The 13,595-nt window shown below is 52.6% G+C and overlaps 1 protein-coding gene across 6 annotated transcripts in view; it reads right to left on the bottom strand.

The window, feature by feature from the left end:
- PXDN (peroxidasin) overlaps positions 1-13,595 on the bottom strand; it is a 112,987-nt gene that overhangs the window by 15,380 nt on the left and 84,012 nt on the right. For all 6 annotated transcript variants that reach the window (XM_050753170.1, XM_050753168.1, XM_050753169.1 and 3 more), the window contains 3 exons: positions 7,179-7,287; positions 6,413-6,570; positions 650-2,153 (listed from right to left, as the gene is read on the bottom strand). In XM_050753170.1, coding sequence (XP_050609127.1) covers positions 650-2,153; positions 6,413-6,570; positions 7,179-7,287 — 1,771 coding nt within the window. The remainder of the gene's footprint in view (positions 1-649; positions 2,154-6,412; positions 6,571-7,178; positions 7,288-13,595) is intronic.

Here is a 13,595-nt window from a genome sequence, read left to right as displayed (position 1 = left end):
TGTCTTAGGGGTGACGGCCTCCCATTTTGCCTCTGCGGCAGGACAAGGAGAACTGCGTCCACAGGTGATCAAGGCTGTGGCTCAGAAGCGGCGCTATCTGTGGCAGTCACGGGCAGGTGGCCCCACAGGCCTAGGTCTGGGCAACACAGTGAGTATGGGAGATGCTACAGGCCAAGCCTTAGGGGCTGGTGGCCCCAAGCACCCGGTTCTGCAGACACCAAGCTCTGCCCCTCTCTCTGCCCCGATACAAGAGCAGGAACCTGAAGCACCGCCCCCAACAGCCACAGCGTCAGTTTTGGTGTTTTCTGGTGCAAACAGTGTATTGTTCTCTGCAGTCAACCCTTCTGCCAGAAAAGTATAGCTCATCTCCAAGCTGAAAACGTGCCACAGCTCGGTAAAGCTGGTCTCTTGGAAAACGGGCTGGAGGAAGGGCCCTCCACTGTCCATCCGCCCCTGGCTCTGCCCCCTCCCCACAGCCACACAGCCACAGAAGGTTGCAGGTTCCCATCTTGACCTTCATGGACTTGCTTCATCTCACCTCTGCACGACACAAAACTCACACACACAGCCAAATAACACACACACCCACAGTCCGGGTCTTCCAGGTGCCTAGGTACATGAGCCAACCCACACGGCCTCTTCAGCTCACCTTTTCAGTTTCTCCCGGATCTCAGGGTTTTTTATCTCATTTTTCAGGTCCTCGAACGTGTGTGCCGCCGACAAGTTGCAGTAGACCCTGTAGTCGTGGTAGGGCGGGATCCCGTGGTCCCGGCCGCGCTGGATGTTGATGGCCGCCAGGTCCAGAGCCACCGTGTGTGCCATGGAGAACAGCCGCTCCGTGAGCTCCGTGTTCAGCAGCTGCGAGGGCACACGCATCTTCCCCGCCACCCCGAACAGCCCCCTGAGAAGCGGGTCGATGCCGCCCTCGTTCACAATCCGGAAGGGAGAGAAGAACGCTTTGTGGAGGGGGAGGTGACCCTGTGCAAGCGGCTGGAAGTTCTCGTCCAGCCGGTAAAGCAGTGGGTTGACCAGCGTGTGGCCAAACCTGAAGGCAGCGGTGGCGAAGGCGTTGAAGATGCCAGCATTGATGCCGGGGTCGTAGCCCTGGTACTCTCCCAGCGTCCTCATGCCCACCTCCCCCAGGATCTTCGGGAGCCAATGCTGGTAGGTGATGTGCTGGATCTCCGCGCCCACGATCTTCCTGGTCTCGTAGTAGATGGTGTCGCCGTCCCAGTGCGGGTTCAGCTTGAGCAGCTCCGCGGCGACGCGGTTGTGCTCGCGGAACCACAGCGTGTGCATGCTGGTCAGGCCCAGCTGCTCGTTGGCGCGGTGGTCCCCGGCCAGGAAGCAGGGGATGGGGCTCTCGTTCTCGTCCCGCATGCACTCGGTGGGCGGCCCGGCGGCGAAGGGGAGCAGCGGCTTCCCGGACCGCTGCACGATGCCCTGCCGCAGAAGGCCGCGGTGGCTGGCCAGGTCACGTATGCTGCGGGCCTCGTGCTCCGTGCTGCCGTACACGTTGGAGGCGTCGATGTAGGAGGTGAGCTGGTTGATCTGCTCCCGCGGGTACACGGAGTTCATGAGCAGCGAAGTCATGCCGCTGCCGCACACGGGGCTGGAGCGCACGAAGAACATGCAGCGGGCCCCGCTCCTGGCGCGGGAGTCATTGGGGGGGATCATGACAGAGAAGCAGGGGGGGTCGTTGCTGCACACGGAGCTGCAGTGCTGTCCGTCGGAGAAGCGTGCCTGGCTCAGGGCCACCACCGTGGAGTCTAGGTCGTGGTCCAGGAACTGGCCCCACTGCATCAGCATGTGGGTGAACTGCTCGTCGGGTGTGACGGTCTCCGTCCCGATCAGGGTGGTGGATACCAGGCGCGGCATGGGAAGGGCGTGCCCGTTGTACAGCCGGTGGGGGTTGATGCCCCGAGGGGTGTTGAAGCCGTTCTCGTACACGGACTTCAGCAGGCGCTCGAAGGCGGTCAGCGAGGCGCCCCACATGGGGTGCTGCAGGTTGTTGCAGGTGCCGTCGTGCGTCCGGTACTTCTGGTGGAAGCACATGTCGGAGCAGTTGTTCACGCGCCGGTGGGCGGTGCAGCCCGACAAGTTTGCGATGAGGTTCAGGTACTGCGGAGACACCAGGTCGTTGTAGTGGTAACCTGGGCATGGAGAAAAGCAAGATGGCACTCAATTCCCCTGGAGGACGTGACAGCCTGGTACCCCTTGGCACCTCTGCCGCTGACATGGGGCTATCTACCCCCAGCTCATGAAACCTGTCGTGCGCCATGCAACCAGCCCTTCCTGCTGGAAACCTGCTCACCTCCCATTTGGTAAAACTGCTCCTCCCCTCCTCCAGCCCTAAACACAGGTGTTCTCTCCACAGCCCCAGTTTCTGGGCCCTGTCTCCCCTCCACACTCAGCAGTCTCATGGTTTCAACCAGCAGCTCTTCTCTGGGAGACCCCTAACTGATGGAGCCCGACCCATGTTCACCAGTCCAGGCTGACGCTGCTCCAACTTCACTTTAAACGCCCTGCGGAAGAGACAGTCACCACACCTCCACACGAGTGCACGCCATCGGTCTCCACATGCCGCCGAGCAGGGCATTTCCTTACACACCTGTCGCTGTACATCTCGGTCCACTGAGGCTTCATGCTCTCTTCCCCCAATGTCCAAAAGATCGCCACTTCCTTTCACACTGCCTCCAAAATGTTCCTAGCCCCCGTGCCCTCCTCTCCATTCTTCCGGCAGAATCCTGGGACTGATTTCCATGGCACTGGCCTTCAATTCCAGAAGGGCCTCCTGCCTGGTGGAAGCCATGCACACACACACCCTCCCCACAGCAAGCACGCCCTCCCATGAGCCTCGCAGACTCTGGCTAGGTCATCTTCTTGCTAAGAGACCTTCCTTCGTTGCCCACTAGCTACAGAAGAAATTCCAAACATGGTAGCCTGGGCCATCACTCCACAGAGCTCTTCCTAAGTTCAGCTCCTAGTCTTCGCCTTCAAGACACCTGCTCCAAGCAACAGCGACTCCACGTCCTGGGGTCAGACACATCAGATCTGTGTTCGCCAAAGTGCTTCCCCCACATATTCATACATCCTAGGCCTTCACCTTCCTCAACACTCCTCCTTTCCAGGCACATGCCATGCCTGCTGAAAAGCTACACATGCACACACACATGCACACTTAAATGTTTACCACTCAACACATGCACACACATGCAAACATGCTTACAGATCACACTCACACTTTCGCGTGTGCACACTCACAGAGTTCCAAGCCATCAATGCCTCTTTTTTCTAGAGTTTCTCTAGCCCGTTTCTGCTTGTCAAGATCACAGGTATCACTATGGACACCTTTAAAGCAAACAAGAGACAGCCCCTTTTCTGTGGGGGAGCGGTGTGCATAACATCCACATAAGAATGCAAAGAATTGGAAGTGAGGCATTTTCCAGGCTGGGGAGAGTAAGTCAGAAACACACACCCTGGTGTGTTGGGTGGGAAAGGTCTGTGTGGGGAACATGAACCCCAGGCTCCCCTCAGCCCCTGGTTCTGTTCTGACTTTTCCCAGAGGCTGAAACAGTGAGCTGAAACATCTGGCCCTATTTTCATAGCGACTCTTAGGAAGTCCCACAGAATTATCAATCTTGAACATCCACAGAGCCAAGAAAGCAGAGCGCCAGGAGGAAAAGCGCTTCCTCCCAAATGCCTGGCTGGGCTGCGGGGCTGGTCTCCAGGCTTTCCTCCAGAATGTTCACTTTTTCCGTGGCATTGGCCATTGGTTCAGAGGCAGACCAGACCTGCCAACCAGAGCAGGTGGCACCGACCCTGGCCCCAGTTTCCCAGGGCTGGTTAGCCCACGTCTGTCCTCACCCCACGCAGGTGGTCACCCAGCCCGATGCTTTAAAATGCGTGAAACCATGTTACTTCTCTGCAGGAAACCCTAAGGTTCCCATTTCATACAGAGCCAATGACACATCCTTATATTCACTCCCAGGCCCTTTCTGGTGGAGCACAAATATCCCTGTCTTTATCAGCCCTTCCCCACCCCCTTTCCAGCCACACTGACCACCTGCTGTTCCACTATGCCCAGATGTGCCACACCTCCAAGCCTCTGCATGTGTGGTCCCCTCAGATGCTCCAGGGAGGCCCCCTCACCCTTGTGGGGTTCCCGCTCACATGTCACCTTTGCCCATGGGAAACAGCACCCCATCCCACCCAGGGCGCCACCCACCTCCCACCTGCTGTTTCTCTCTGGGTCACTTGCTGGGGCTTCTTATATGCAGGGACCTCTCTCTGGTTTCCCATCTGCATTTCTCTGGACCGTTTGATCTTTGAGGGCTGAGGTTTTTATTTCTTCTTTTTGTGGCTGTAGGCCCCGGCCCGGGACAGTGACTGGCATAGAGGGTGTGCCCTGACAGGCAGGTGGAATGAGTAAGTGAAGAAATGAGTGCCTGCATGTGCATCTGACTGCTGCTCAGGTAAACAGCAAAGGTATAAAATGATTCACATTGTTGGGGTAATTTTACTTTTTCCTTTCTGCCTTTCTCTGAGTCAAAACCTTTTTTTTTTTTTTTTTTTTTTTTTTTTTTTTTTTGAGATGGAGTCTCGCTCTGTCGCCCAGACTGGAGTGCAGTGGTGCGATCTCGCCTCACTGCAAGCTCCGCCTCCTGGGTTCACGCCATTCTCCTGCCTCAACCTCCCAAGTAGCTGGGACTACAGGCGCCTGCCACCACGCCCAGCCAATTTTTTTTTTCTTTTGCATTTTTAGTATTTTTAGTAGAGACAGGGTTTCACCGTGTAAGCCAGCACAGTCTCAATCTCCTGACCTCGTGAGCCCGCCTCAGCCTCCCGAAGTGCTGGGATTACAGGCGTGAGCCACAGCGCCCAGCCCCCTCGGTCTAAATCTTTCTATAATTGGCATGTAATGACACACAATGGACATGCAATTCCTCACAAGGAACAACTTCCAACAGCCTGGCTTCGAGGAGACGTTTCCAGATGGCTTTATTTCTGTGGTGGCAGCAGAACCCACTTACTGAGCTGCCACAGTAATGTTTAAAGATCTGATCCTGTAACTAAATGAAGAAAGGTAGGGAGTAGCAAGAAATTACACTTAGTAACTTCCCTCTTCATTCTCTGGAGAAGAGAACATGGCCTTTCTACCAGGAGACTGGCACCAGGGACTTGGGAAGGGGCTGGGACCCTACATGCCTGGTGCCTCTCACCCTAGTCTCCCCCTGCACCTGACAAGCACAAAGTGCCAAATAAACACTTGTTGAAATAACAAAATGGGCTCTGATTCATCTCCCCAAGAATGTGCCTGGGAGGCGAGGATGGAGTTTCATCCATCAAGAAAAGCAGAAACATTGAGAGGCCTCCAACCCAGTATTTCCTGCCCTGCCCCGCCCCGCCCCCAACCACAAGAGGCCAGGCGAAGACTGGGAAGCAGGAGCTGTGGAATGCGCAGTTTTGCATTGGCTGGTGCCTGGGCTGCAGCACCAACAGGGCTCCAAAACCTAACAGGTTGGGGCTGGCTCAGAGCAACACTTTACTCCGAAGACGGGGATAAATTACCCTACAGGTCTCAAAATTCCATGCCTCCTTCATTCAACCCTTGAAGAATATTTTTTGCTCTAATTGTAAAAGATATGCTCATTGAAAACAATTTGGAAAACTGAAAAATTATAAGGCAGTTCTTTCATCCCACAGGGACAGCTACTGTTGCATTCTCCTCCGTGCTCTGTGTGTGTGTGTGCGTGTGTGTGTGTGTACGCGTGCACAGAACTGTGAGTAACCAGCTGCTGCTCAAAATGATGATTTTACATAAGAAAGTCAGGGTCCTCTACGGGTTCATCAATAGTACAACTACCAGCAAGGACAATAATGACATGTAAAGGCATCTGTTCTTTACTGGGCAATGGCAAAGTGCCAGAGCAGCGTGAGTGGGGGACATACCTCCCCCAACAGCATCTCCACACCAGCCCGAGGTGATCTCATCAGCTGGTTTCACAGACCAGGGACTCTTCAGAAACAGCCCTCCTAATACGCATGGCGCCGCATTCCCAGGACACAGCGTCACTCAGGGAGCAAGCATGCTGCCAAGTCCTCCCTTACGGCTCATTTGTTGCAGAGGGACTGGGCTTGCATAACCCACCCTGGCCAGGTGGACCTGCTGTAGCCTGACCAGCACTCCAAGGGACTTCATGTCCCCCAGAGATTCCTATTAAACCAAAGTGACAGCGACAGGGCTGTAGGGCTCAAGAGGACTCACAGTTTAAGGAAATAATTTCACAGTTCATAAGCACAGTGGGAAAGAAAGTGCTGGAACTCTTCCCTAGGAATGTGACTTAACTGTGGCATGTTCAACCCCATTACTCAGGCCATGGAGGAGGAAGGAAAAGGCTTTGGTACTGACTTGTTCCGTTGAGGTCGACCATCAAGCCGTGCTGCACGTGCTCCTGAATGAGCTGCAATGTCCGTTCAAAGATTTCTCCTGCCCGGGCCTGTTCAACCGTGTAAGGATCCCTCGGATACCGGAACAAGGCCAGCAAATCATTTGGAGAACGAGGACGGCTAACCAGAGTTTAGGGAGAAAAAAAGGAAGAATGAAACAGATTACTGAAGATAAAATTCACAGTATCCAAAAATATAATCATTGCTATTAATATTTCTACAGCTACTTTCTACAACATAATGTACTATACCTTCCTCATCCGGAGTGGAGGCAACAAAACAAAAACAAAACAGACAAAAACCGGAAGACACTAAAAACAGATAATTAATTAAGTCAATAGAGAAAATCGCAGATATTGCATTTCAAATAAGAGGCAGAAAAACTGCTTTGGGATCAGCAACATGAACAAATACACTAATGACTTTTAAACTATTTGTTTTTGCCAAATCATGGAGTCATAAGCCAAAGGAATGAGTTGAAATTTTCAAAGAATGTTTTGGTTATGGATCACAGCCAAATTCTATTTGAAAAGCACACATCCTTCTGTTATTTCAACCCCCAGAAAACTGGTGCCCATGTTGTTCATGATTTTTAAATTAAACATTTTGGTCATCAGATAATCAAATCAAAATTCATATACTAGAACTGCATGCATTCTTTAGTCACTCCCACCTTCACCCTAAAGCTCTGTAATTTGAGGGTCAGCGTGTTTACAGCCCCGTGATACCTGTCAAACAAATGTGTTCGGGTTGAGTTTATAGCTCTGTCAACAGTCGCAATCGCTTCCACAATGGAGGTAGCTACAAACGGATCTCCATTTCGACTGACGTCAGGAACTAGGAAAATACAAAGTCGCGTATTACCAGGAAAAATACTACACAATTACTCATAAAATGATGTCTAGACACTACATCATTTAGCCACAAGGCATACTTTTCTCCAAATGTTATTTCTATTTTTCAAATCCAAACTCAAATTATTTTCTCACAAATTCTACTAGAAGCTGTTGTCAGACAGCATGAAAATTACAGACTTTAGCTTTTGAAATCATGTTATACCTAAGAAGACAGGAAGTAGTTATAACACGAAGCATGGAAGATCTTATACTACATGTGGCAGCACATGGGAGGTGTGGACTGAGGCCTCCCTGTGTGGCCAGCTGAGCGGACAAGATGTCTATGGGGACACCTCAGGGTCCAGCAGATCTCATCCATTCCTCTCATCAAGGGCCACAGCCTCCCTGGACTCTGGGATCCTAACCCGCTCCCCTCTTTAAAGATCTGCTGCCTCCATGATCCCATCTTCTTGCCTGTGGACTTGTATCATTACACAGGGCAACTCCTTCCTCACACACACCACACATCACACACACACGATCACATTATACACACAAAAGCACACACAGCACCTACATAAAACATTATACAGAGACACACACACACTATACGTAGCACATTACATGCATGCCACACACAGATCCATACCACACACATACCATACACACAGCACATTATACACACATATCACATTATACACACAAACACATACCACACATAAACATTATATACACAGAAACACATATACCACCTACACAGAACATTATATACAGACACACGCCACGCCACACATAACACATCACACACACACCACACACATAGCACATTATACACACACAAATCACATTATACCCACACACCACACACACATCACTTTATACACACACATCACATTGTACACACAAACACACATACACCACACACAAATCACATTGTACACATACACCAGAGGTACCCACCACACACTGCACATTATACACAGACACACAGACACCACACACACACACCTGCCCCTCCTGACAGAAACCTGCCCCCACCTGACTGAAACCTGTCCCCTCCTGACAGGGATCTGCCCCCTCCTTACTGGGATCTGCCCCTCCTGACAGGAACCTGCCTTCTCCTGACAGAAACCTGCCTTCTCTTGACTGAAACCTGCCCTCTCCTGACTGAAACATGCCCCCTTCGGACAGGGACCTACTCCCTCCTGACATATCCCACCTACATAGCACATTAAACACAGACACACACCACACATAGGACATGACACGCACACCACACACAGAAATATGCACCACACACACAGAAGATTATACATACAGATACACACAAAAATCACACATCCATCACACTACACTCAGATACACACCACACACACATCAAACACATATACACACCACACAAATACAACACACCCAGCACATTATAAATAACACACACAGTCCACCAAACATACAAATACACACGACACTATACAGATACATACTACACATGCCACACCATAGCACACCACACATACTCATCACACTATATAAACACACACGTACACATACCACACAACACACACCCCCCCCAAACACCACATAAACACACAACATACACAAACACATCAAACCAAACACAGAAACATGTACACACACAATCGCACACCTTATCTACCCCTAAAGTTACTGCCCTCTTTCTGGTTCCCTCTTGTCATTCTTTTCTGCTTAATACTAAGTCCCTAGTTGATATTTTACCAAATACTATAAACTAATTCCAACCAACTTTTATTTTTAGTGATAAAACAGCTCTAACCATCTCACGCAATGACACGAACCCCAATAAATCCAAAGTTGATTTCATTTTTCTTCAACATACGCAATCTTTTGACAGACGCTGACACAGCTCAACGCACCCTTACAAAAAGGCTTCTTTCACTTGGCTGCTGGGACACAGCCCTCCATGGGGACCTGCCCCCTCTTGACAGAGACCTGCCCTCTCCCGACAGAAAGTTGCCCCCTCCTGACTGAAACCTGCCACTTCCTGACAGGGACCTGTCCCCTCCTGCCTGAAACCTGTCCCCTCCTGAATAAAATGGGTCCCCTCATGACAGGGCCTGCATACTCCTGACTGAAATCTGCCCCATCCTGACTGGGACCTGCCCCCTGACAGGAACCTGCCCCCTCCTGACTGAAACATGCCCCCTTCGGACAGGGGCCTACCCCTTCCTGACCGGAAGCTATCCCCTCCTGCCTCAGACCTGTCCCCTCCTGACTGGGATCTACCCCCTCTGACTGAGAACTGCCCTCTCCTGACTAAAACCTACCCCCTGATGACAGGGACCTGCCCCCCGCTGACAGGGACATGCACTCTTTAAACTGCAACCTAACCCCTCCTGACTGGGCAGGGACCTGCCCCCCACCCGACTGAGATCTGCCCCCTCCTGACTGAAACTTACTCTCTCCTGACTGGAACCTGTCACCTCCAGACTGGGAACAGCCCCCTCCTGACAGAAACCAGCCCCAACCTGACTGAAACCTGTCCTCTCCTGAGACCTGTCCTCTCCTGACTGGGACCTGCCCCGTCCTGGCTGGGCTCTACTTCCTCCTGACAGAAACGTGCCCTCTCCTGACAGGGACCTGCCCCAACCTGACTGAAACCTGCCAACTCCTAACTGGGACCTGCCCCCTCCTGGCTGGGCTCTACTTCCTCCTGACAGAAACGTGCCCCCTCCTGACTGGGACCTGCCCCCTCCCGACAGGGACCTGCCCCCTCCTGGCTGGGCTCTACTTCCTCCTGACAGAAACGTGCCCCCTCCTGACAGGGACCTGCCCCAACCTGACTGAAACCTGCCAACTCCTAACGGGGACCTGCCCCCTCCTGGCTGGGCTCTACTTCCTCCTGACAGAAACGTGCCCCCTCCTGACAGGGACCTGCCCCAACCTGACTGAAACCTGCCAACTCCTAACGGGGACCTGCCCCCTCCCGACAGGGACCTGCCCCCTCCTGGCTGGGCTCTACTTCCTCCTGACAGAAACGTGCCCCCTCCTGACTGGGACCTGCCCCCTCCTGACATAAACCAGCCCCCTCCTGACTGAAACTTACTCTTCCTCCTGACAGAAACCTGTCACCTCCAGACTGGGAACAGCCCCCTCCTGACAGAAACCAGCCCCAACCTGACTGAAACCTGCCAACTCCTGACTGAGACCTGCCCCGTCCTGCCTAAAACCTGGCCCCTGCTGACTGAAAGCAGCTCCCTCCTAACAGGGACCTGCCCCCTCCTGACAAAGAACTACCCTCTCTTGACAGCGACCTGCCCACTCCTGACAGGCACCAGCCCCTCCTGTGTGAAACCTTCCCCCTCCTGACAAGAACCTGCCCCTTCCTGTCTGGAACCTGCCCCTCCTGACAAGGACGTGCCCCCTCCTGACTGAAACCTGCCCCTCCTGACAAGGACGTGCCCCCTCCTGACTGAAACCTGCCCCCTCCTGACTGAAACCTGCCCACTCCTGACTGAGACCTGCCCCCTCCTGACTGAAACCTGCCCACTCCTGACTGAGACCTGCCCACTCCTGACTGAGACCTAGTCCCTTCCTGACAGGAACCTGCCCCCTCCAGACTGGGACCTGCCCCCTCCTCACTGGGACCTGCCCACTCCTGACTGAGACCTGCCCACTCCTGACAGGGACCTGCCCCTCCTGTGTGAAACCTTCCCCCTCCTGACAAGAACCTGCCCCTTCCTGTCTGGAACCTGCCCCTCCTGACAAGGACGTGCCCCCTCCTGACTGAAACCTGCCCCCTCCTGACTGAAACCTGCCCAATCCTGACTGAAACCTGCCCACTCCTGACTGAAACCTGCCCCCTCCTGACTGAAACCTGCCCACTCCTGACTGAAACCTGCCCAATCCTGACTGAAACCTGCCCACTCCTGACTGAAACCTGCCCACTCCTGACTGAGACCTAGTCCCTTCCTGACAGGAACCTGCCCCCTCCAGACTGGGACCTGCCCCCTCCTCACTGGGACCTGCCCACTCCTGACTGAGACCTGCCCACTCCTGACAGGGACCTGCCCCCTCCTCACTGGGACCTGCCCCCTCCTCACTGGGACCTGCTCCTCACTGTGATCTGCTTTCTCCTGGTCTCTTCCTCCTGAGCACTCCTCTTCAGCTGTGGGCTCTCGCACTCTCTCTCTCTCTGAGTCAGGTCAGTCCTACCCTTGCTCTCTGTTACCGTCTCCGCATGCGTCCACTGTCAGTGTCTTTATGATCATTCTGCCTTGCCCGCCAGGCCTCTGATGCTGGAGCTCCAGCCCAGTGACCAGGTGTTCCGGTCCTCCGCAGCATCTCCCTGTGTGGTTCCATTTCACGCTGTTGTCTTAACATTCCCAACTTGACACCATCGTCCTGACCTCTCCCTGCAGTTCACTTCGTGCCTCTAACCACCCACTCCAGGCTTTTCCCTTTTCCATGCTCAAACAGGACTCCTCCATCGCCTCTTCCCCCAGGCTGGCTTCTCCCCAACTGTTTCTGGGTCTCAATCAGTGACACTGGCAAAGCCCAGCAGTCACCCCACAGTGCGAGCCAACTATTGCCAGGCCCCTCAGATCTGCTGTTGGCCGCCTGCCCAGGGACTGGCCCTGCAGAGCCCAGCTGTGCGCCCGGATGCAGGCACTCCTTCTCCCACTTGGCCAGGCACTCTCTGCTGTCCTTCCCGATACCTCATCCCGGACACTTTATCCACAACCCAAGCCGAGTCTTAGGAAAGCAGACCAGCTCGCGGTGCTCCCTGCTGGGAACTTCCTCATGGCGTCCTGGTATGTCCGCAAGGACAGTCGAACTCTGCAGCCCGGTCAGCACCAGCACCCCGAGAACTGCCCCAGCCCTGTGCTCCCCACCCCCTCGGCATTGGGCTCATTCTGACCCCAGAACCCCACCCCTCTACTCTCCCCGACCAGGCTGCCCCCTGCTACCCCCTCATCTCCCGTGGCTCCTTCTGCTCAGAATTCAATACTCTGCTTCCCACTCTGACCCATGCCTTGCCCTGCGGTTTCTCGTGGACTCCTCACTATCTGAGTGTGACTGTGAGCTCATCTCACTGCTTCTTATTCATCTCAGGATCTAACTCCATGGAGCCGAGCGCCTGGCACACCTGGCTCAGCACTGAGGACAGAGTCCAGCCCACAAAGGCATTTGCTGAATGAATGACCAAGCGGCGGCGACTATCGGTGTAACTGGGTCAACCCAGGGCCCTTCTGAACCACCTTCTTAAAACATTTGTTCACACCCAGCTATGGATGGACACCTCCAGCCTCATTTACTTCACCGCTAACAAACATCACAGGCACATGGATTAGGTGAGCTCGTCGGCTATTTTACATATTTGAGGAAGGTACACGTGGACAAATCAAATGGCTAAAAAGAATTTCAGCTAGGCAGAAACCTACTTTTGTGTGTATCTCAGAGCTCAAATTGACTAATTTTTGGAATGCAATATTTTTATGCCAATAGGTAGATAAGTCATACCATTTTACATAATTTTATGACTCTAATATTTCATTCTTATTAATGGTTTAAGTGGAATTTGTTTTTCTACAAGCAATGATCCCAGAAAACTAATCCAAAAGCATTTCTTTATCTATCTTTTTATAAAAAGAAAAGAAATCCAACCACAATATTAATGATGATATTTTGGGGGGATGGAATTATGGGTGGAAGATTAAATTTCAGATGTAGTTAATTCATGTTAAGGTGGCATTGTTTCAAGCAAAAAACAAATATTAATTTAAAATAATCTACTAGTTTTTAAGTTTCATCAACTTAATTTTACACTTAATTTTACATCAACTTTACATCTCACACTCTACATATAATGGGAAAATAAGGTCACTTAAGACTTTTCCTAAATAATTCTGAAAAGTCTTTTTTCAGAATTCCATTACGGTTCACATTTACGTCTGCCATGTTCACGGCACTGAGGGGGTTCACTCTTCTTGTCTGTTAACAAGTCCCATGGAGAAGGCGGATCAGTCACGACGAGAGTGGAAAAGGCAAAAACAGAGTCACAGTGGAGGCCCAGGGGGAGGGCCAGTGCCCGCGGGGAGTGGGGTGATGGCCAGAGGGTCCTTTACCCCGTGAAGGGGGGTTTGTGCACATTCTCAGAGTGCTGTTAACTCTAGGGGGACAGAGCTGGAGTGGGAACACACCACTGATGAGATGCAGGTTTGGGTCACATCATAAAGACTCCATGCAAAGCTAAAGGGTGTGAGTGTCACCCTGGTGGCCACAGGAGACACGGAGAAGGGTCAGGGACACATGACGGGCATCACTGAG

The sequence above is a fragment of the Macaca thibetana genome, chromosome 13 (assembly GCF_024542745.1).
Source record: "Macaca thibetana thibetana isolate TM-01 chromosome 13, ASM2454274v1, whole genome shotgun sequence".
In the NCBI taxonomy this organism is placed as follows: domain Eukaryota; kingdom Metazoa; phylum Chordata; class Mammalia; order Primates; family Cercopithecidae; genus Macaca; species Macaca thibetana.
Note: the sequence above shows the minus strand (reverse complement) of the source record. Positions and strands in the feature narration are given on the sequence as shown.